The 22,440-nt window shown below is 53.6% G+C and overlaps 1 protein-coding gene across 1 annotated transcript; it reads left to right on the plus strand.

Moving 5' to 3' along the window:
• Nucleotides 1-16,960: 16,960 nt before the first annotated feature.
• COL26b_000210 (uncharacterized protein) lies at nucleotides 16,961-19,583 on the plus strand (the record flags this gene model as incomplete). Its single annotated transcript, XM_053173180.1, has 2 exons — nucleotides 16,961-17,873; nucleotides 17,932-19,583. 2 exons carry the CDS (start codon nucleotides 16,961-16,963, stop codon nucleotides 19,581-19,583), a joined length of 2,565 nt encoding a protein of 854 aa, XP_053042886.1.
• Nucleotides 19,584-22,440: the final 2,857 nt, after the last annotated feature.

Raw genomic sequence — 22,440 nt, forward strand, 5'->3', positions numbered from 1 at the left:
AGTTCACCCCGTACCACAAAATACTACGCAACGCGCTGCCCACGATAACATCCACCTGAAGTCACGAATGATGACGCGTTCAATCAAACATGTGACGCTGACGACATGCCTGGCACGTGCTTGATGAAACTTGTTCCCGTCGCTGTTTCTGTTGTGCCTGGAACTGACTCTTCAGGGTCCTGGTACGTGCTCTGCATGCTCTGTTAGACTTCCGCTGACATGCTGTTATGTGCGGTTGAACAAACGAAAGATACTTTTCGATAAGCCACGCGTCATGTCTCTAGGGACCTTTCCATATCCTTCTCACCTAACCAATTTTCTAGACTGCCAGTATCTAATTCAAGGAAATGACAACTCAAGTAGGATGTTTTCAGAGGCTACAGACAAATGAAGTTTCCCATGTCACCACTTAGCTCACATGTGGGTGGAATCATGACACGCATGGGCCGCAGATGCGAGCGGCAACTCCATAACCCAGGTTGGAATAAATAACCCAGAGAGGGCGGGTCACAGTTATGCCATAACGCCAATCGTAATTTGGGCAGAAGTTGGGCTCCATGGCACGGAAGCTTGGTTGCAACTGAAGTTAGTTCACCGGTTCTAGTATGCGGGTTGACTTTGCTCAGACGTACTCTGACGATGGGCAATCAAGGAATACACAGCAGCGAAGCTGGCAAATACTCTTCCGATAACTCTGGAGAAGGACATCTTGATTATGAGACCGTGTTTTGCGGATTTTGAGAGCTGTGGACTCAGGCTACAACCCCGTTCAGCCCCATCTTCCGAGTCGTAGCACATACTACAGCAAGAGCGTTCAACAACAGTTGGTTGTTGCAGGCTTCAACTTCTTCTCCCGCATAGACTTTTATTTTCTTCTGCAAATCGTACAGGAAGACATTTCGTCAAGATGCCTGCGTCTAATGATCCTCGTTGAGATCAGTCGCAGCGCTGAAGGGAGGCCTGCGTCGTCATTGACGTGGCAATTCATATTAAGCCATGCTCTCCTCTAATTGCTTCGAAGCTTAGAGAATCGAGAGGTTGTTTCTGACTTTTCGGCACGTATCGCTCAAGCTCATCTACACTCAAAACTAATACTTATCCCGTCTTTACCACATCAACACCTATCCTGACGTGCCCGTTTTTCAACCTCTCTCTTCGTTTATTCGACTGTATTCTTGGATAGGGTCCCCGCAATGACCCCGGCTTTAGATGCACACTCCTAACATGCGCCCTTCATACCCATGTTCTGAGTTGGTCTTTGGGAGAAGACGACACTCAATCTTGCGCGAGAAATAAGCTGCAGACGCAGCTTTAATGTGTTTTATATCCAGTGATGCTTTGCAGCTTTAAGTCTGACACCCATTGCAACCAAGGGTGTACCTAATGGCGCGCATAAAAACGAGATCGTCCGCTCTCGAGAGAACGAAACAGCACATAATATCAGCATTCGGAGACATTGTGTCGTTTCATTTAAGACCTGACTTCATGGATGGAGCATGTGAAACTTTACGTCTCTCCTTCGACATTCAAGCGGACTGACTGCGTGTTCCCTTCAAGTTATTCATCTTGGGAATACTATTGTTATAGTAGAGACTTCGGACACAGACGACTTCAAGCTGTACACCCCTTGTTTGGAACTACCTCTCTGTCTAGGCTTCAGTGTTTGCACCTATATGCGGCTTTCTTCAGCGCAAGAATGCAAAACTATGTTTTCAGAGACGAGCACTCAAGAAGGCTGCAATATTCGGCCAATAATACGTTTATGCTTATGGGCAATGCTCACTGATCGGCAAAGACCTTAGTTGAGTGCTCACTTCATTGGCACCTTCATTATAAAGGAGATAAAAGGATTTCATTCTCTGAAGTAGACCAAATGAAGGTATTCTTGAACCACATTCTTTCCACGAGAGAGCATCAAATCCCACGCATAGCAGTCTATACAGAAATCGCGGGCACGCATGTATTCCATTACGCAAGGACCGTTTCTGTATACTACAGCAATGCCTCAAAAGGCAGAAGAAATGCTGTACAGCACGAGATGCCTGGAGAACCATAAGATGGGGTCAGATTACTTTTCTGCCAAGAAGAGGAACTGTATGGGTCGGTATGTCTTCTCGTCGAAGCCAAATCCAGGCGGTCCTCACCTATGATTCCAATGATCCGAGACCTCGTCGTCTTGAATGATGTCTTGCATAAAACTTGAGAAACTCGCCCGTAGTTCAGATTCTGAAGATTAAGACTTCAAGAGATTCAATATACGCGCAAGTTTTATGCCCGAAGCTTCAGGCCAGACTCTTTGTTCTAAAACATGACCAAGAGTCTCCTACATTAGGCTTCGTGCTCCAGGAAAATCAACGTCAGCGCGAAGGAATGAGCTCTTTCTCAAGGTTGATTGCAGTGAGGGCACTGTCGTAAGCCACGATCTCGAAGCATACGCTTCGCGTCCGCCACGTATTCTACGATGAAGTATCAACGGCGGGCTTATAGCACATGATGTTTTACCACAATCACAAGTTTCTAGAAACACTAAGGTATCGTGTAGCTTGCTTCCCGATGAAGGCTGCAGGATCTGACTCTGAACACACTTGCTGGAAACAGAAGAACCGACGGCGAGCCAAGGGTTGAATCCTTGGAGTGAAGCTGGAAAAAGCCTTGTCTTAGATAAGAGAGAAGACATACTACATTTGTAGATGACACTCCTATCATTAAGGGACTTGCGACAGTCTTGAGCTGTAGACTTAATCATTTTGATTAAAGGTACTTAATGACACTTAAAGACACTTAAACACGGACATGGAATGGAACGTAAGCCGAGCAGACAATGCTACCTACGCGACTACTCTATGCTCTAGCTTACAGTTCGCGTAACTGCTAGATACAGTGTCACTCAAAAGTATGCAAGAGAGCCTCCCATCGACAAAAGAGACCAGATCATGTTCAATGTATCAATATGTTGTCCACCATTCGTGTCTTTTTCTCAGTATTCAGCCCATATGAAATGATGCCATCAATCCATGCAATTAAACATGGTATAGTGCTGGATATATCTATCTTAAGACACTTTACCTGCCATTCATTCCGTCCTACAGAAACACCCGAGGAGTTGATCTTTGCATAAAGTCATTTCGACCTTGTACATAACGTTATGTGCTTTATGTAGACACGGTGATAAACATGGCAAGCTGTGGCCTTGATAAAAGGCCAGCAAACTGCTTTCATCAGCAGCAACCCAGAATGGATCGATGCCACACTTCACTTTCTCCTTCGATTTAGGATGTGCTGTTTCTCGTCTCTACCCTGCATCGTCTCAAGTCACGAACTCGGAGGGTCATCCAAAGCTCCTCCGCGTTTTCTCGTTCAGCATACCTATCATCTCATGCTTATCTGTACAATGATACCCTATGGACAAAAGAACTCGAAATACATTTTCAGACAAGCACGGTGACACCCATGGGTGCCGGAACGGCAGTGATGGCATTATTTGTAACGACCATAGTCCCCGACCTCCCGTCCGGTTGTCCCGGATGGTCCCAGAGCGTCTTGGAATCATTCACTTCCTCCGTCTGCTACTGAACATAACCTCTTGGGTTGTGGAATTATAAGCACAGCAAAGAGCTCTCTGCAGCCCCTGCGGCTTTATCGGAATCTTTTGCATAGTGCTGATCTTGAGCCGGAGTCGTTTTATTGCTTGGATATCCTGGCTAACATGAAGCAAGCGCAAGGTGTTGAGAAGTATTAAAAGATCGGAGCTCTCTTCAGCCCTAGAACGGTCGAATTACCAACTTTCGCTGGGTCCAGATGTCATCCTGCGATCGTACAAAAAGCTCACAACACCTTCCCGGACAGTACAATAGAGCCACGTGTTTACTCTTCAGAATTCTCACTCTCGTTTGGAGGGTATATCCGGCGCCATATTAATTATACATCTTGATATACTCGCATGACAAGCAGAAATGGTAATTACTAGAGACAGGCAGCTCAGCTTTCGTCAGAAGTGGAAACAGGAAGATCGTACCTTCATGCCTGGCTCTGAAGACTTTATAGCTAAGCCGATAATTGTAAGAAAGCATACCAACGCGCCATTGCCGAAGATACCCGGTGACTGTTGATCTCTCTTGGTATATATATACCCAGTGAGCCCACACGAGGAACTTATTCGGCAGTCTATAGGATAGAAACAAGCTGTATATGAGACAGCTGTAGTATATGAGGAGTCGTCTACGAGATTCAGAAACAGCAGACAGTGCGCTCGGCTCTGGTTTGGGTCTTCGAATCTTACAACTGTGTCACAAATTTCTTGAAGTCATCTTTGATTAATAACTCAAGCATGACAAGGGAATCTGCCGTGAGCGAGCTACAAAGACCCTCTGGGATAGGAAGTATTGGGAGTAATACATGGGAAAGGAAGGCGCTCGAGGGAGAGGCAGATGCTTCTCGCCCCAGAATTCTCAACGAACACGATGCCGAACGTACCCAAGGCGCTGGTTGATAATATCTGGCTATTTTGCTTGCGCCATGACAATAAGTTTCTTGCGATATTATGGGTTACATGAGCACCTGAAAGACAATCATTTAAACAGTCTTCACTTCAGGTATCCCTTGTGCCGAGGAAGCTGATCCGGCGCCGTATCGATCGCAATGAGGCATGGACCACTGTACATTCACACCATGAATGGTCGTTGCGGGACTCCATCAGAAGGCAGGAGTAGTGAGGGTCTGCGTCTCACGAGAGCTTAGAACGAAACCTTGACAACAGCCTCGGAGTAAAGCCCGACTTCGTCCAGTTCAGGGGAAAAACATGGTCGTGTGGGATATCACGAAAGGCTGGAGGATTCCTGAAGGGATACGAGGTGTTGTGACAGCTACAATACTGCTCGCAAAGACCAATCTCTTGTCGTATCCATAGCTCGGCCAGACTTACGCAACACTTTCATAAATCAAATGTATAATCTCATGTTTCCATTCACAGTGTAATCCAAACTTCCAACCAACAGCTAGTTGGCCCATACTAGCTAACAAACTACCGACGTCCAAGTCTAACGCAGTACCACCACATGGCCAAGACGAGGCACGATATTACCCGCATGCTCAGCACCAACAGACCGAGACATCGCAACACGAAGAAGAGCCGCACTCGCGGTCCACCAGCACGCAGCATCACGAGACACACCATCGATATACGATTAACATCAACGACTGGCACAGCTTCCACCCAAAGGGTATGACAAGGCCACCTAGGCCGTCACACAGAAAGCGCAACCCACGACCCAAAAAACAATAAGGACCGAAAAAGTGATGTGAGACTGCCGCCATGTGACTCCGGTGTGACAATCGCCGCCCCCCACGGCGTCCGTCCGCCGTGACACTGCGCCGCCGCCGCCGCATCTCATCTCATCTCAGCACGTCAAGAAAACACGTCCCTTTCTCTCCACCAGGCATCGAAATGTCTCACCCTCATGGCGTGTAGCAACGGCGTGAACACATCAGAAAACCCACTTGCAACTCAAGACTTTCGCTAGAGCAGGCAACTACCGAAGCCCTGGAGCGATCAAGTAATGAAAACCAAGGTGGCCGGTGCTCTGTACCACGTCGACCCAAGCTTTTTTGCCTCTCGGCCTGCGTCTTCGAGGCAACGAGGGTTGAAAAGCCTCACGGACGGACCCCCGAGCAGAACTTTTGCAGAGCAGGGAGGCCATTCAGATAAACAAGAGGGCCTGCTAGTTTGTATAACGCCATAGAAAAAGAGAATGGCGAAGACGCAATTTTTCCTCGTATTTTCCCTCGCGATATCTTGCAAAGGAAAAAAAGTCTGAAGAGAACCCACAGATGGTCATAGCCGCCGACTTGGCTTCCATACAGATGGGGGTCACCAGCAGACGGCGGGCCTTCGCGCGCAGAAGGGGCTTGGCCCGCAACCGTGCTTTTCTGTTTTTCCTTCTTCATTTCTCTTCAAGCATGTGGTCCTCGTGAGAAGTGACGGGCCCAGCCAAGACCTGCTTGCCTTGCACGGCAGCGACCGCAGATGCCGCTCGCTTCATTTACGACCGTGCCCACCCCGTTCATGAGCATGAAGAAGAGGAAATGCGATCCTGCGTCGCAGTGTGACGCACCGCCCCACGGCGAGCGCCGGGAGAAGTGGCTTTGCAGGTCTAGACATCGAGATGTTGGCCAAGTAGTGAGTCTTCCACTTAGAAGAGGAGGATAATGGGAAGAAGGTGTGGCGATGGCCTCTTGCAATCGTTCAAAGTCGTCCGATGTCGCAGATCAACGATACCGTAGACCTCATACGATGGGCCTCGACCGCGTCACAAGTCGAGAATCTCGCCCTGTTGAGCACTGCTGGAGTAGTAGATCTCGACGGTCAACGGCCACAGAGGGAAGGATCAGGACCCTTCGATATCGTTCATTGGGTCACTGGTCCACACGCGCCGAGTAGGGTTGCATACATCCTCCTGACAGCGTTGAGTTCGGTTCTGCAAGGCAGCCAAGCAAGATGGTGAATGAATGATGCGCAATGGACGAAGAGCAAAATCCATCGCTTGCTTGCTTCACCGGAAGGAACGCGAGAGCCCATTCACGTCAGGAGGTCCTGTGGCTCTTGACGAACCGCTCAACAAAGTGTTCCATCCGTGTGCGAGCAGGTACATGATGTGCGTCCCCTGCTTCTGCTTGACCCCCCTGTGCCGATGCGGGCCTGCGGCAGCCGGCTGGGAACTTTTGTGGAAGCCAAGCGGGGGTCAGGCCTCACTCAAGAACACCCCCCCGCAAGCCCAGTCCAACGCCGAATCGGGCAAAGAGCTCGAGCAGTGGATGCTGGACCTGGCATCCTGTGCCTGACGTACCCGAGCTTTTGTTGCTAGGCGTGGGACGAAAACTGCAGCGTCAACCAGGCTCTGTCTCTGGCGTCAAAGGTTCCTCGTGAGAGGAAACACTCATTCTCGGGGATATTTCCCTCATAGATGAACAATCCCAGCCACGATCTTCATTTCAGGACGGTTGAAACGCCACGATGAGGGGCAGTACTCGCAGAGCGTCAAGGGGCATCGGATTGGAAAGCAACGACCAGTTGAACCCCTAATCTGAACGAAGCCGAGGCGGCAATTCGCCAAGAACGGGATTCGAGATAGCGTGCCGGCTAGCCTCACGTCCAAGATGAGAGGCTGCTTGGGAAAGGGTTGTGTGCAACGGATGTTGGAAAGGCAATGCGGGGAAACGGTTATGGAACCGCATGAGGACTCGTCCGGCCCCTTCATCATCGAGGCCGAGTCCCATGTGGAATCACAGTTATGTGAAAGTGCCGCCAATCGACTGTGAGCGCCTGCGGAGAAAGAAGCTCGTGACATTGGCATTAGCAAATTAGAGGTTCATCTTTAGTCATGGCGTCTTGTCAAATTCCTTTCTGTCGGTATCGTAGGTAAGGTTAAAGCTGGGGATGAAGCTGTGGCCACGGGACGCACCCGACTTTGCGGGGAAAGGTGAGAGTCGATAAAAGGCACGCGACGACGGTGAAGTAACCGTTGGCTAGATCAAAGTGGCGTCTCGCTAGTTGAGCCTGTCATGAGAGAAGATGCAGATGCATGAAGACTGGATAACCTTCCTGTGAATGAAGGGAGAAAAGACGCATTTAGCGAACTAGATCCTCTCGGTCACCTGTGTTAGAGTACGTGTAAGTCTCTGAGTTGGAAGACGAAGCGCCAATCAGGCTGGGGTTCTGAGGTTGATACTAGACTGATGTAAGCTCTATCAGCAAGCGAACCAGACCGAACGTAATTGTCATAGCTGACAATTCTGATTGTTGCCTTAACACCAGGCCACAGTTTACAGAGCAGCAATAGATATTGTACGGCTCGGTGTGGACTTTCTGGTGCCGCAGGAAGTCGGATAGATGGGTGTATCCGAACGAATGGTCAGACGCAACAGGTCCGAGTAGCGCCACCAGTGAGATCGGGAATGAAGGCGGGCTACCGGTCTAGAACTGGAGTCGATCAGAACTAATCCTCCACTCAAACGTGTGGAGGACCCTTTATGAAGTCTACTCCACTTCGCAGTCTCAGCTCGACCCCATTGGACACGATCATAGGCGCCTGTCATTCGTTAGGTCCAGAGCACGCTTGTCTGTGTTGAGATCGTGATTGCAACGTTGCAACGCCAATGAGATAGCGGCAAATCTAACTTGAACCAAGTCCTGAGGCGAGACGATTTGCTACGATGTGATAAATAAAGCCAACCGAGCGACGATCACAGCTTCGGAACAAGTTGGTGGGAGAAGGGCTTGTGAGTGACGAAAGCCGTGATTCTCTTTGCGATCTCCATTACCCATCCGCGGGGCATGAAGGCCCCTGATGTCAAGGATGCCAACAGGCGATGGGGCCGTGCCCGCACCTAACGTCGAAGCGAGCTTGCCAGCAAACCACCAGTGTCAGGGCGGCAGCAAATTTCCGAGCAGGGACAATGGCAGGTATCTGACCTCGGGCAGAGCCAGTCGGTGAAAAAGGCTGTGAACATCGACGTCCAAGTGCCTAGCGAGCTCGTGGGCAGGGATTGATATTAGGCCAGGAATCCCGGCCAAAGCGTGCTGTCAACAGGCCTCCCAGCGGCGCGCGGGATGATGGGATGGCACAGGTCATCATCAGCAGTTTGTGAAGATGTTGTTGATGTGTTCGATGACGGTCGTGGCGCTTTGCGGCCACCTGAACAAGGGGGGGTCCAATGTGCACCATGACCTGACGTGAGGTAGCCTGAGAGAGGTAGCCTGAGAGAGGAACCATGGTTTCGCACTCTAGTGCTGCATGTCGCTGTCCTGCGTGGATTCCTGCCATCCTTGTGGTGGTGAACGCTGCGTGAAGGGCTAGGCTGAGCGGGGAGAATTGGGGGTCACCTCCGCTCACCTCACCAGGCATTTAGCGCTAGATCGGAGGGCAGGTTTTGGGGTTGCGAAGTGGCGGTGGGCTCACACAAGACAGATCATGTTCGGTTCTGTGCTATGATGTATGTCCTTTAGTGATTGGCAGGAACACAGCGGGCGTCGTGAGTCATCCGTCAGGCTACGTAGTCTCCCCAGAGACCTGTTCTCAGAGACACTTGGTGAAGGCTCTCGTTGCATCGTGTGAGAGGCCGCAACGAAAGATGGTGTTGACAGTCATAACTATCCGCCGCCTCCAATCAGACCATCGAAGTGTGATAGGGTTCAAATGGCACCAGGGGTGCTGTGTCTTGTGGTGGGAAGGGGGTGTTGGGGGCGTCTGTTTGTGGTCTGCGGATAGCCGCCTCTGAGGTCTAGGGCGACAAACAGATGTGCTAGCCATTAAAGGTCGTGGAAAGATTGCTGGCTCGGAGTAGATGGGAGCAGATGACAACATCGCATCAACCTCATTTGACCTCCTTTGACTGGTTGGCTGTTCTGGCCGGAGCAGTTCGCGCGTTAGGTGACGGTTGACGGATGGCGGGAGGCGGGCACTTGGCCACGGCAAAATCGACTTTAACTCGTCAACGGGAATGGGCCGGTGAACGCGCTAACGGTTGAGGACTTTTTGCATCGAGTGAGGCTTAGACCCCCCTTGCCGTGAAATGGCGTTTTGAGGACTTCCATGCATGCTTCCTCGGCCGTTCTAGCGCCCCGAATTGCTCTCATCGCGCTAGGCAAGAGTTGTATTGCTCTTGGATGTGCCCAACAACCTGCGATAAGTATGCTACTAGCGGCTTGTGATTTGGTCCTTTGACGACGTCGCTATCTTGGGGGTTCACCGCAGCAGCGCAGTATGGACCGGGGCTCATCAAGACACGAACCCAACTATGACGATATTTGGTTCAGAGCTGCCAATTTGGTCGATTCTCGTCGCTCTCGGGATGCTGATATGTCTTCTGTGCAGATCCGGCAGCTGCGCATGTTCCGCATTGCAGCTGGAGTCGGGTCTTCCGGTGATTTGTCCTTCCCAAAATCGCCCAGCCTTGCGGTAGTTGAACAAGCCGGCATTGTCAGATCGTAAGGGGCTAGTTCTCCGTTCTCAGCTTTCAGGAGAAGATTGATTTCTGCTGTATTTAGAAGGATTGGGCTGTCGAGACAATATGTTTCGTGGCAACCTGAGTACGCCGAGGCTCGCTGTCTAGGGTCGAGCAGCATCGTCATGAGTCGCGTGCTCAACCGTGAGCTTTGGTAGGGTCGCGGTTGTGGATATTGTCCGAGACCCTTGGCCGTCGAAACCGTGGATTGGCTTAAAGAGGCAATTGAGGCTTTCCTGACAAGGGCTGTGTTTGTGAAGAAGCATCGCGGACGCCGAATTTTCTGTTTTTCCCGGCCCCGAAGAAAGAGGTTTTCAAGCCCCTGGCCAGGCGAAGCCCTATCATTGCAGGGCGGTCTCCGGAGGTTCTGGGGACCTGGCAGTTTCGTGCAGAAAGCCCAGGTCGCTGATCAAGTCGGCGGCAAGGGGGGTCATGGAACCTGAGATGCAGTCGGTCGGGTCCGACGTGTAGTGCCTCGGAGGAGAGATTTGAGGGTATCAAAATAGCAGAAATGGAGAAGGGGGCACCCGATGCCACCAAAAGGGGAAAGCATGTGATGACAGGAGACGGCCGACAATGGGAGGAGAGTTGGGGCAACCTCCGGCGAGCCCCACGATGACGCAGCCACACTGATGTAAACCAACAGCACTTTATCTCTGAAGGCCAGGTTGCTGGTTTGATGAAGTAGGATTTTGACAGACGACGGACTGGCACATTGCATTGGCGAGGCGAGCTAACGCGACAGGGCCAGTGCAGGCTTAACGTGCCAGCACGAACTGTTGACTTTTGTTGGTTGAGCACAACGTCAACCGGCATCGTCTTGCTAGTGTCTTGGTCTCCTGTGAGAGGTCCGGTATGTGTACCTCCTAGTCCGTTTCGCATCGGTACTTTTTGATGGCGTAGAGTTAGCCAAGTGTGGACGAAGACCGCTAGGCTGCGGAGGAGCTCGCAGGGCTCGTCGGGCTCGAGACATTGTGTCAGATGACGGGTGTTGCGGGATGGAAGGCAGAGCAATACCAGGACGGACTAATGGTCTGGTTGGGGCCACACAACCGTGATAATATGGTGCGGCTGGATGTTGCTGCCCGTGCCGCCACCGCCGCCTTTCCTGATGTGCCTCAATCCATACAATGTCATCAGCGGTGCAGATGGAAATTTCCAAAATGGCGAACCGGAACAGGGGATATTGGGGATTAAGGTCAGAGTAAATCAGGGTTGTTGTGTCGCCTTTTGCAGTGCGTGCGCGAGTGCTCCGACGACAAGTCCCGGCGTCTGGTAGGTTGTTGAGGAATGCACAGTCACCCATTGGTAATTAAGTGACGGCTGGTCCTTGTCGTCCGAGATGGCCGGGGTTGACGTCGAATGGAAAAAGAGATGGAAATTATGTCGTCTGGTAAATAGATTGCCCCGACGCGGTGGTTGGGTGGTACTATCGAGATGCCGAGAAACCAACGACGAGGTCAGAGCACCCCGTGGCTCTGTTGCTGCTCCGATTCGCGACGTAGGTTCATGAGCAACATGTCTCAGCTCAGGAACAGCCCGACGACGGATGCTGATGGCGATTGTTCCATCGCATGGGCGTCACCGATCCGATGCCAAAGGCAGAGCGGCCTGATGTTGAGCTTGGCAACAGGCGCGTGAGGTCGTAGAGGAACCAATGGGGGAAATGGGCAAGTAGGTAAGTGGCAGGCGTGATAAGATAAGACACATCGCGTTCCTTCTTCCTCGAGGACCAAGATGCCTTGGCTTCTAAGTCTGTTCGGATTAGGGACGGCAGCAGGAAAGAGACATCCGGGAGCGGGAGGCACGGAAACCACAACGAGGAGGTGCAGGTCAGACATTCCAGAAGGTCTTCCTTCCTTCCTCCTTCCTTCCCTTTCCTGATGTGACCGAAGGAAGCCGCTGCCTAGATAGCTGGAGTGAAGGCAGGTACGGGCCATGCAAGCCACCTTCTTGGAGGTTGGGCTTGGCCGGAGCAGAGAAAGAAGGAGGGCACGATGGAAGGAGGGATGGAAGCCGAGCCAGAACGCAGAAGGCACAAGGTGTGGGTGATGTCCCCCTCCTTCCTTTACACTTCTTCTTCGTGCAGTGCAAGTGCAGTTTGTCTAGGTAGTTGGGTTGGTCTATTGCTGCAACTATCTCGCTGCAAGTCACTCCTGTCCAACGAGATGAGAGGCGTGTCCCGGGCGATTGGCCTTAGAAAGGCTCTGGGCGACGGCAGAAGGCGCGTCGAAGTCTGCACCGAAGGTCAACCAGAAAGCCGCCCGCTCTGTGCCACTTTGTAGAGGTTGCAACACCCTGCCAAATGGCCTGCACCGCGCTGCAATGGCACGCTCTGCTTGCTGCTGCTAGGCGCAGTGGAACGCCTCGGCGCACACTACACGAACCTTAGTAACTTAACTTACAAGTAGGAGCAGGCAGGCAGGCAAGCAAGCCAAGACTCCAGAGGCCGCTGTAGCCTGGCTCTTCGTGTTCTTCTGTAGTATTCCAGCGCTTCCATCAGGTTTGGAGGGTCGCATGCTCGGTGGAGGATCCTTGGTCGAGGTGAACAGATAAAGCATCTCGTAAGGTACGGCCATCCGTACCTTACCTTATCATGCCTGTTGATTTGGCCTTTCCTGTACGGGCGACGAGGAGAAAAGGCACTGACCGATGTGTGGAAGGTGTAAACCACTTTGACCTATCCGTAGGTACCTAGGTAGCCACATACACACACGATCCGATGTGATGTGACGATGGGTGTTGATGGTGTTTGGAGCGGGATGGCAGGCTGCCTGCGCTAGGAATGGGGAATAGCGAATGAAACCTGACGTGACAGTTGAGAACAGGGCATCTTTGGCACTTTTGACTGCGCCTTAGCCCCTGCTTCACCTTAGGTTGGCTTGCTGAAGCATCCAGGGAAGCTTGCCTTGCTCCTGCTTCTGCTCGGAGCCCCTCGAGTACCGGCGCAGCCCCTCCTCCTCCTCCTCCTCCTCCGGGACCAGCATCACTGACGGGCGGGAGGTGGCTGCCAGGTGTTGGCGTCAGTTCCAGTGCCTGTGCCTGTGCCTGTGCCAGTGCTGTTGCACGGGTGGCACTTGCACCTGCACCGCACCTGCTGCACCTGCACTTGCAATCGCCAGCGCAGCCGGGACTCGTCTGCAATTCTCTCCACACCTGCACTTTTGCACCCGTCCAGCCAGCCAGTTTCTTTTCCTCTCCGACATCCATCCAGCATCCGGCGCAGGCCAAGACTTTCTCTCCACTACACTGCTGCTGCACCTTGAATCATATTCCACACGCGACCGAGCCGACAGACAACAAGACAAGCCTTTGGCGCTGGGCAGGGCATCCTGTCTCTCCCAAGACGACGGCGTCTCCCATGATCACCGGCAACTGCGTCTCCAGGCAACTTTGGGCAGACGGGACCTTGACCTTGACCTTGGGCCATTTCTCATGTCGACAGGAAAATGCGGCAAATGATATCCAGCATCGCCTGTCTCCGGGCACCCTCGAGCAAAGCGAAACCGCGACCAAATGTCTCTTCACGTCAGGTTCCGTCAAACCGGCAGCCAATTTCACCGCTAGACCGCTTCAGCGCTGGCAGCGCAGCTGGCTCCAGAGCCCAAGGCCCTTTTGCTCGGAGCAGGTGCAGGAAAGACAGGGTCCCCAGACAAAAAAGATAACGGGCTTCTCCAGCACTCGACTGCTGATATCGAGAATGGATACAAATTCTCTCTGCGCTGAATGTCCATCCCACGGATATTAAACGCACGCGAACTGTATTGCCCTGTCCACTGCAAGCTCCATCTTTCAGCCAGTTGCCACGACAGAACAAGGACCAAATTTGCCCAATATGGCACGTTGACACCCTCTGACTTGTGTCTGCCGCGGTTCCTGGCTGTGGCACTGAGCATTGGCGCCATATGGGCACCAGCGCTGTGCCAGTTAACTTGGAAGCCGAACAGGAACAGGAAAAAGGCCGGGAATGACAAGGACAAGAATTGCTCCGCCGCGGGGCGCGGGGGTTCAACCGTTGTCGTTGCACAGCAGCACCACAAGGCACAGGGCCGCAGACCACCGACTCTTCTCCTCCATCTGCCCTGCGCTCAGCGGGTGGGCTGAAGGGCGGCCGATGAACCACCCCGTCATCATCCCTGTCAGCTCGGTTCGAGGCAAAGGGTGCCGAGGGAAACAGGGAGATGGCGATACAACACAGACGCCGTCAGATACAAGTGTCCTGACGCGGGATCCCCCGCAGTCGCCCGGTACCTCAGACAGTAGCGGAAAAGTACTCGGCGGTATTCGTCCGCCTCGGACTCAGCACGCCTTGTGCGAGGAGAGAGCGTCCGCTCACTTCAGTTCAGTCTCTGGCTCACATCTCTCTACCAGCACCAGAACCAGCAATATCTCCAGCTGTCACATGCATTTCGCTCCTTTTCTCGCCTTACCGCAGCTGCGTCTCGTTCGTGGGCCTTTCTCTTTGCCCACCGGCGCCGCAATCTTTCGAGAGTCATCTCAGACACGCTCTCAACCCCACGCGACAACTCGTCTTTTGACTGGTTCATCCTGTCATGTTCGACATCAAACCCAGACGGGATTGCCCAGTTACCGAGATGTGGCTTCCGCTGGCAGTCCTGGTTCAGATGTGCCATTGGCCAGGTTGGGCTGGCTTGGGTCAACGGCGAAGGCTTGTGCCAGCCGCCAGTTCGTCCAAACATTGTGTCCAATCAACATCTCCCGCCTTTAGTTTGTAACTAACGCTGGTCAAAGAAGACCTCACCTCGCTTTACCTCATCCACCCATCCCAGCTCAAGTACCGTTCCAGCCTCACCCCCGTCGACGACAATTGTCCGCGTCTTTTTAGCTCGCGGCGCCTGGTTCCTTGCCCGCAGCAAGCCCAAAGTTAATTGCACAGGCTTGGGGTTCTTCACAGGCGCCTCTTGAGATTCTCGATGCAGAAGAAGCACGCAAGCTGGCTGCTCAGCTGCCAATCAATCGTTGCCCTGGCCGCCTCCTCCGCCGCCGCCGTTGTCATTGTCCCTACATGCCCAACCCTGTCCTGCCATGCCCTGTAGCGCGGCAGATGCAGCAGCATTGCATCGCATCGCATCGCTAGCAGGGGTGGGCAGTGAGCAGGAGGGTGGGTTTTTGGTGGGTTTGCAAAAGGACCTGAGCTAGGTTGAGGCTAGACGCTAAAGGAGCAGCAACCAGCATGGCCTGGAGCTCAGTCTATTCAGAAACCCTCTCGGAGACTGACAACGGATGTGCAACGCTGTATTCTCCTACTGCCCACAGAAACCGGCCTGAGTATTGGGTCCATGTCTCGAGAGGTTTCTGGCTATTCCTCTTCGTCGACCGACACTGGCCACGAGCACGGTTTATTAGCTGAGACTCGAAGACCATCAACGATGATTACTCGGAATCGTCACACCTTGAACATCCGCAACGATCCGCGATCAGTAGTCCCACCGGATCTACTGCCAGCCTTTCGTCTGTTCGCTTGGTATTCTGTCAGATATCCGGGCTGGCAAAGCGGGTTGGGAGCATTCTCAGGTACCGTGAATACGAGTTCGTCGTGACAGGGATCGCAAGCGCCGCCAAATGGACGTCTTATCCTCGTCTCTACTGGCGGGTGCATTGATCATTCTCCGTCTCGTCTCCTCTTCCCCCCCGCAATCCTCTATCACGTCTTATCTCGCTGGCTTCCCGTGCTACGGATCCCGTTGCGGCGACCGGGTTGAATCTCCGTTCATCGCATGTCATCAGTCATGATTTTTTTCATATATCCCAGCGGCGGAGACCGGATATTGTATGACCGCACTGAGTCGGACGTGCATCGAGCCGAGAACTAGGCTCCTCATAGTCTATTGCCTGGTCGTCTTGAGAGGCAGTCTCGTCTTTGCTAATACTCTTAGATCCGGAGTCGTCTTCTAGCCAAGTTCTCCGCATTTGCCCTCCTCTTCTCCAACGTCGTCGAGCAGCAGCGCACCTCACAACTGAATCTTGGAGTAAGGGAAATGGAAAAGGCATGCAACCCCCTCCAAAGACTCGATGACCAGGGCCCCTGTCGCATCGACTGGCCACATCTTGACCAGAACAACCTAAAATCGCGGGCAAGCCAGGCAAAGCAAGGTACCTGGAACCCTGGACTTTGTACCTGCAATGAGATGGGGACTCCGTCTTGTCAGGGAATCCCTGTCCCTCAGGCATCTGGCAACGGACCCGCTGATCTGCTCGTCTTCACCCTCCCACTCTCTCTTCTCACTCGCTCTCTCAACTCTCTGTTCATCTTTAGCCTTGCCTACCACTCTTAGTTGTGTCTCTCGAGCTCTCTATTCCCCCGTCCACTAAGATCGAGAGAACGGCCAGGAACCCAGAGGCGAGGCACACACACCCCGAGAAGCTACACTTCTCACACACCCACCCAACCCGGCTCGCCTTCACGTAGGTTTCTCTCCTTCGGTCGACGTCGCCGCCCCCGGTCTCCCCCTCTGCCTTCCCCCCACCCCCGTCACTGCTCTCAAGTTGCCTCCTGGCCCCCCGTCTACGCACATGATGTACTTTCATACTGCTTGTACAATTCCTACATCCCTCCCCCGGACGAGTTGCTTGGTGAGGTTTATGATCCATGTTCGCCGCCTGTATATCTCTAGCCAATCTCTCATCCATGTAATCGGTGGCTGCCAGCAAGCACGCTCGACACAGCTCGATACATTTATACACTCCTCTTCCCCAAGCCATACCTTTCTCGAGGTATCGCCGTGTCTCTCGACTTCATCAGTCTACCTACTTTTACCTTCTGCTTGTGCCTGAAGTAGAACTCATCTTTCCGCATTAAATCCTATTTACCCAAACCACACGGAGTCTTGGACGTTCGGATCTGCCCGCTTCCGCTTCCACTTCTACCTTGACCGGCACTCGACCTCGCATATGCGCCACCAACATCTTTGACAGTTCACTCGTTACAAAACCTGACAAGATGACCGCTCCCATAACTCAACAATCAACGGCGCAAGCCAAGGAGGCTGCTGCTGCCGTCGCCTCTGTTCGCAAGAGGAGAAGACGCGCTCCCGCCGGAGGTGCCGCTGACGACTGCTTCACATGCTCCAAGAGGAACGTAAAGTGTGATCGCAGACGGCCCTACTGCTCACAATGTCTCGAGATTGGCAACGAGTGCTCCGGCTACAAGACCCAACTGACATGGGGCGTTGGTGTCGCCAGCAGAGGCAAGCTCCGCGGCTTGTCCCTTCCCATCGCGAAAGCGCCACCCGTGGCTGGAGTCGCAAAGAAGTCCCCAGTCCGCGCCCGTGCTAACTCAACCGCCACCTCCGCTGGCTGGGCCGACGTTGACAACATGTCTCGAAGGAATTCACGCGACAATGGCGGCTTCTCACCAGAGCACATCGTTACCACCCCAACCACCCCCTACCCTCACAGCTACGACTTCCTCTCCATGTCGCATCCCGAGCAATCTTCGTCTATTGCAGCAAGCCATTGGGGCAACCTTTCATATTCCAGCAGTATACCAACTGATGGACCCAACTACCGCAAGCTGGGAGCTCATCTGGGCCCGATTCCCATCTCGAGCGCTCTGTCTTCTTCACTGGAGTCCGTGAGCGACGCCGACTACATGTCACCCATCAGCCACTCATATCCGAGAGACGACATTCCCTTTCTTCACAGCCCTACTGTCATGTACGACGGTTATAGCACGCATGGCTCTCCAGTTCCGCAGAGCCCCATCTCCGCCATTCTCATTGACCAGCGAGCCCCCACGTCTTGCCCAAGCCTCGTGTACGCACCGTCCGAACCGAGTTCGAGCCTCACGTCGCACATGGACAACTTCGAGAGCCAGTTGAGTCAGAAACTGATGCGGGAGTGTGACACTCTAAGTGAGACGGCCTGTCCGGCTCTGCTATAGGATCAAGCTCGCTGACGTGACGGCTTTAGGCGTTCCCGAGATGGATGCGTACAGCACAAGCTGCAACTCGAACAGCAACGTATGGACCTCGCCTCCTCCCGAAGAGATGTCGCCGCGGCATTCAGACCACCAGGCGTCGGCTCAATGGCCTACCATGTTTGAGCCCCAAGCCGTCCACGTCAACTCGGATCTCATTTCCAAGATGCCATTCTTCATGGACTACTACAAGAACATTATGTGCCCGTCAATGGTCTTCATTGACGGCCCCAGCAACCCTTACCGCGAGCACATTCTGCAGCTCGCCTCGAACAGCCAAAGCTTACAACACGCCATCTGCGCCCTGTCGGCATGCAACTTGCGGATGAAGCGCAGGCTCAGTCTCGGCCAGGACACACGGGAGCTCTCCGAGAAGCTCATGGCAGAGAAATCCGCTGCTGATTCAATGGCGGATGCTCAGCCTGATGACCAGTCTCTGTCAGAAGAGTACCAGCACCGGAACCTGGCCGTTCACTTGCTCAACCAGCAACTGAACGACCCGGCCAAGTCGAGTCATGACTCGGTTTTGGCAACTATCCTACTGCTCTGCCACTACCGCATGGTGGAGTCTGGCATTGCCAAGTTCCATACCCAGTTCGCCGGCGTCAAGAAGATTCTCTCCATGAGGCGCTCGCAGAACCTGGCTCCCTCCCGCGACTCCGCGTGGATGGAGGCCATCTTCACCTACTTTGACGCCATCTCGGCGAGCATCAACGACCGCGAGGCTCAGCTCAACACTACTTTCTACGGTGTCATGCCCGACGCCCAGCTTCTTCCTCCTGGCGCTGAGAACATGGTCGGCTGCGACCGTGAGCTCTTCAAGACCATCGGCAGGCTCGGCAGACTTAACCTGCTTTCTCAGCACCGCGCGGTTCAGAGCACTCTCTCTCGCAACGTGCCATCGCGGTCTCAGTCGCCGCTTGGCTCGCCCCTGGGCCACGCCTACAAGGGCAGCCTCAACAGTCTTCAGCACCATCAACTGGGAGATATGTACAACATGCCTAGCCACCGTTTCGACGGCAATGGCTTCGGTTCAACGCTGGATGATGATGAGTTTATCTGCTCTCCCGTCACCTACGACGACCACCGCAACAACTTCTGGCGGGAATGGAAGGAGGCCCGCGTTGCCCTCCAAAGCTGGGAGTTTGACTCGGCTCGCGTTCACGCTTCGCTCCCCGGCCCCGCAACCTCTGCACAGGTCCGAGACCTCGGCCATCTGTCCGAGGCGTTCCGCTACGCCGCCCTGCTCTACACGGAGCGTCTGGCCTCGCCCAACGTCCCGTCGACGCACAGCAACTTCCAGAACCTCGTCTCCCAGGTGGTCTACTACGCGACGAGCCTTGAGGCCGGCAGCCAGGCCGAGAAGTTCCTCCTCTGGCCCCTGTTCGTCGCGGGCAGCGAGTGCGTCAACGAGCTGCAGCAGAACATTGTCCGCAGCAAGTGCCGCGACATCATGGCCCGCTCGGGCTACATGAACAACCTCGCGGCGCTGGACGTGCTCGAGAAGCTCTGGGCCGGCGAGTGGGAGAAGAACGAGCCGCGCAGCCCCGCGGCGGTCAAGCTCGAAGCGATGCGCCGAGGTCCGTTCAACTGGACGAGGTGCATCGGGGGACCCGGCGTGGAAGTGGAGTGGATCATGTTTTGAGCGTGGCTTGTGCGAGTAGGGAACAAGGGGACGCCATGCAATAAGGGGGAAAAAAAAAGAAAACAGGGGAAGGGTATTTTCGTTTTTACTGGGACTCCTGGGTTGTTACGCGAGTCAAGCGCGGTTGAGGCGGTCCGGAGAGCGCGCGATGTTTGGTTTTACACACTTGGTTTACTCGGCGACAAGCTGGGCTGGTCACGACATGATGAGAAAGGGGGGCTGGGTGGACATCTACCTGTAACTGTACAATAGTAACTACTAAACATTATGCATATTTACGATCAGGCGTAATTCTGGGTTGGAGGGATTGAGGGAGGAGGAGGATAGCCTCAGCGCAAAAATACAAAGCACGATGAAAGGCCGCACACTGCACACTGCACACAACCCTGGACCAACACGCGATCTTGATTACACAATACCCGCTAGTGTAAGCTTATATCATACTTTCAGTGTTCATTAATGATGCGAAAAAGAAGCCTCGGCCCGGGCTTCTTTTTCAGGGAGACAAGGCTCAGAAGAGAGTTCAGGCTAGAACGACTAGAAATTAATGAGCAAAGCTTTTTCATCTGGACAATTGATTTCCGTCTGGACAATGTCCGATCAAGCTTGGACATCAAAGTCAAAAGTTGCGATGGCGTGCTCGTGGTCTGCCGAGTCGTGATGAACGGTACCTGCGTTGCGGCGGCACTCGGGTTCCAAAATAAATGGCACACTTTGTAGAGCGCTACCTTTAGCACCTCTTGTTAGGATGCTTACCTTCTTCTTTTCAAACATTTAAACTCAGAATATCATTTTCTAGGAGCTAGAGTATTTTCTGGATATTTTAAATCGATTTTAAAGCTTTATGTGCGGGTGCTCTAGGCGTGGGTTCGAGTAGCTGCTCAAAAGAGTGCCATCTTTTTTGGAACCCGAGTGGGCGGTTGCTTCGTCTACCGAACAGCGGGCAGCGGCGAAAGGGCAAAGCGGATCAGGATCGGCCTTTCAGGGTCTCTCTCTCTCTCTCTCACTCTCTCTCAGCGGAGTGCAAGCGGATAGTCAGTCGCAACTTGCCGGAACTCTGGGCCTTTCTCTCTTGTACAGCGTCTCATCGCGTTTGAGCTAGGCTAAGTAAGCTGCGAGGCTCGCTTTTCCTGGGGGTGTGTGAGTGGAGGATAGAAGTGTCGGTAGGAGTAGGAGGGTGTGGTGAGAGTGAGGTGAGGGGTGAGGGGTGAAGCAGCAGAGGGAGGGGGAGGGGGAGGAGGGAAATCACAGGTGAGTTGCGTGAAGTGCACCGCCCAGCAACCACAACCACCACCACTACCACAAGTCAGCAGTCACTCAGTCACTCAGTCATTCACTCAGAGGGGGGACGGTGGAAAGAGGGTTCGGTGGCTGATTTGCCTCCCGCTCTTCGCAGTGCGCCGCCGCCGCCGCCCCTCACCCCGGCTCGACTCCACAGGCGGTCTTGTCCAGTCGCCATCGCTCCAAGCGCCGTTTGTGGGAGCGGGAGGCGCATGTGGGCGCGATCCATCGCCCATGTGTCTGCGGACAGGGGTCTGGTCTGGTGTCTACATAGTACTTAGGACGGTCTAGCTATCTTTGTATCTCGTTGATTACATACGCTCTGTACGTACGGCGCCGCCGGAAGGAGACATATCTTATTTTTGGCGAGGAACGGGGAGAGCGCCAAAGAATATTGATGGAGTGCAGTGTGTTTGATGTGACGTGATGTATAGTGCGCGGTAGGAAACTTGGTTTTCCCATCCGGAGGCACGAGCTTTCGGATATGCGATGTGGATATACGGGTACTATACGCTGGATATATCGCGGCGAGATAATGGGATATGAATAGAGTGGTGGTTTCCCGTATTGCTTGCCTGCCTGCCTGCTTGCTCGCGCTCTCATGCGAAAGCCGGGCTGGATGGACCCTGTTATTTCTCTCGCTCGGTTCCTTGCCTTATGTGATCCTTGCACCGGGCTCGGTTGCAACAGACCGAGGCAGGAGATGGGCATTTTCCTTTAAGCGTTTTTGAGTTTCTTTCTGTATATGATTTGCAACGCTAAGAGCGCGGCGCGGTGTTGATCGATGTTGAAAGGGTCCCGGGTTTGGAACTGGAACTGGGTTTCGAGGGGACAGCGCAGACAGACATCCGCTGGTACGACATATCTCGGAGAGGGGCCAGGAGGGCGAAAGTACCGCTGCAAGTCTGAAGATGTCGAGCAGAAGGGACAGAGAGAGGGTGGTGAACAGCCGGACGAACAGCAAGAAACAGGGCGCCCGGGGATGGACGGATCGAGGAGTTTGACGCATCGATGCGCACGGGGTAAGGTATCCAGACCGGCTGGCGAGCAACACAACACAACAGCAGGACCAAGTACCAGAGGTACAAAGCAGAGCAGAGGAGGGCAGGGACAGGGATCAGGGGATCATACGGGCTGGGGAAGAAGGGCAGGACAGGGGATGCCTTGAAGAGCCCACTCGAGCCAAAAAAGTTCCCATGTGGGGGTGATAAGGGAACGTTCGGGCCAAGGAGCCAGGGTGGTTGCGGGATGGGGAGAAGTGATTTGAGAGCCGAACGCGGGACTGGACGGGCGTTTGTGGTCTTCGATCTGGCGAAGCATGGGTTTGGCAGGGGCTCTTTGTGGTGGCAGAAGTGTGGACAACAAGAAGGGGATGATTGAGGAAGAGTGAGAAGGGAAAAATTAAAAAAGGATAGAGGAAGGGCAGGCAGGACATGGGACGGAGAGGGGATGGGTACGGCTGCGGTAGGGATGCAGGGGGTTTGCTAAAGAGTGGAGGATGCCGATGGGAGGTTAAAGCGAGGACAGAACAGGGGGCAGGGGGATGAGTTGACAGAACAGACACTGACAGACAGAC

The sequence above is a fragment of the Colletotrichum chrysophilum genome, assembly GCF_026319265.1.
Source record: "Colletotrichum chrysophilum strain AFK26 chromosome Unknown scaffold_1, whole genome shotgun sequence".
Taxonomy (NCBI): Eukaryota; Fungi; Ascomycota; class Sordariomycetes; order Glomerellales; family Glomerellaceae; genus Colletotrichum; species Colletotrichum chrysophilum.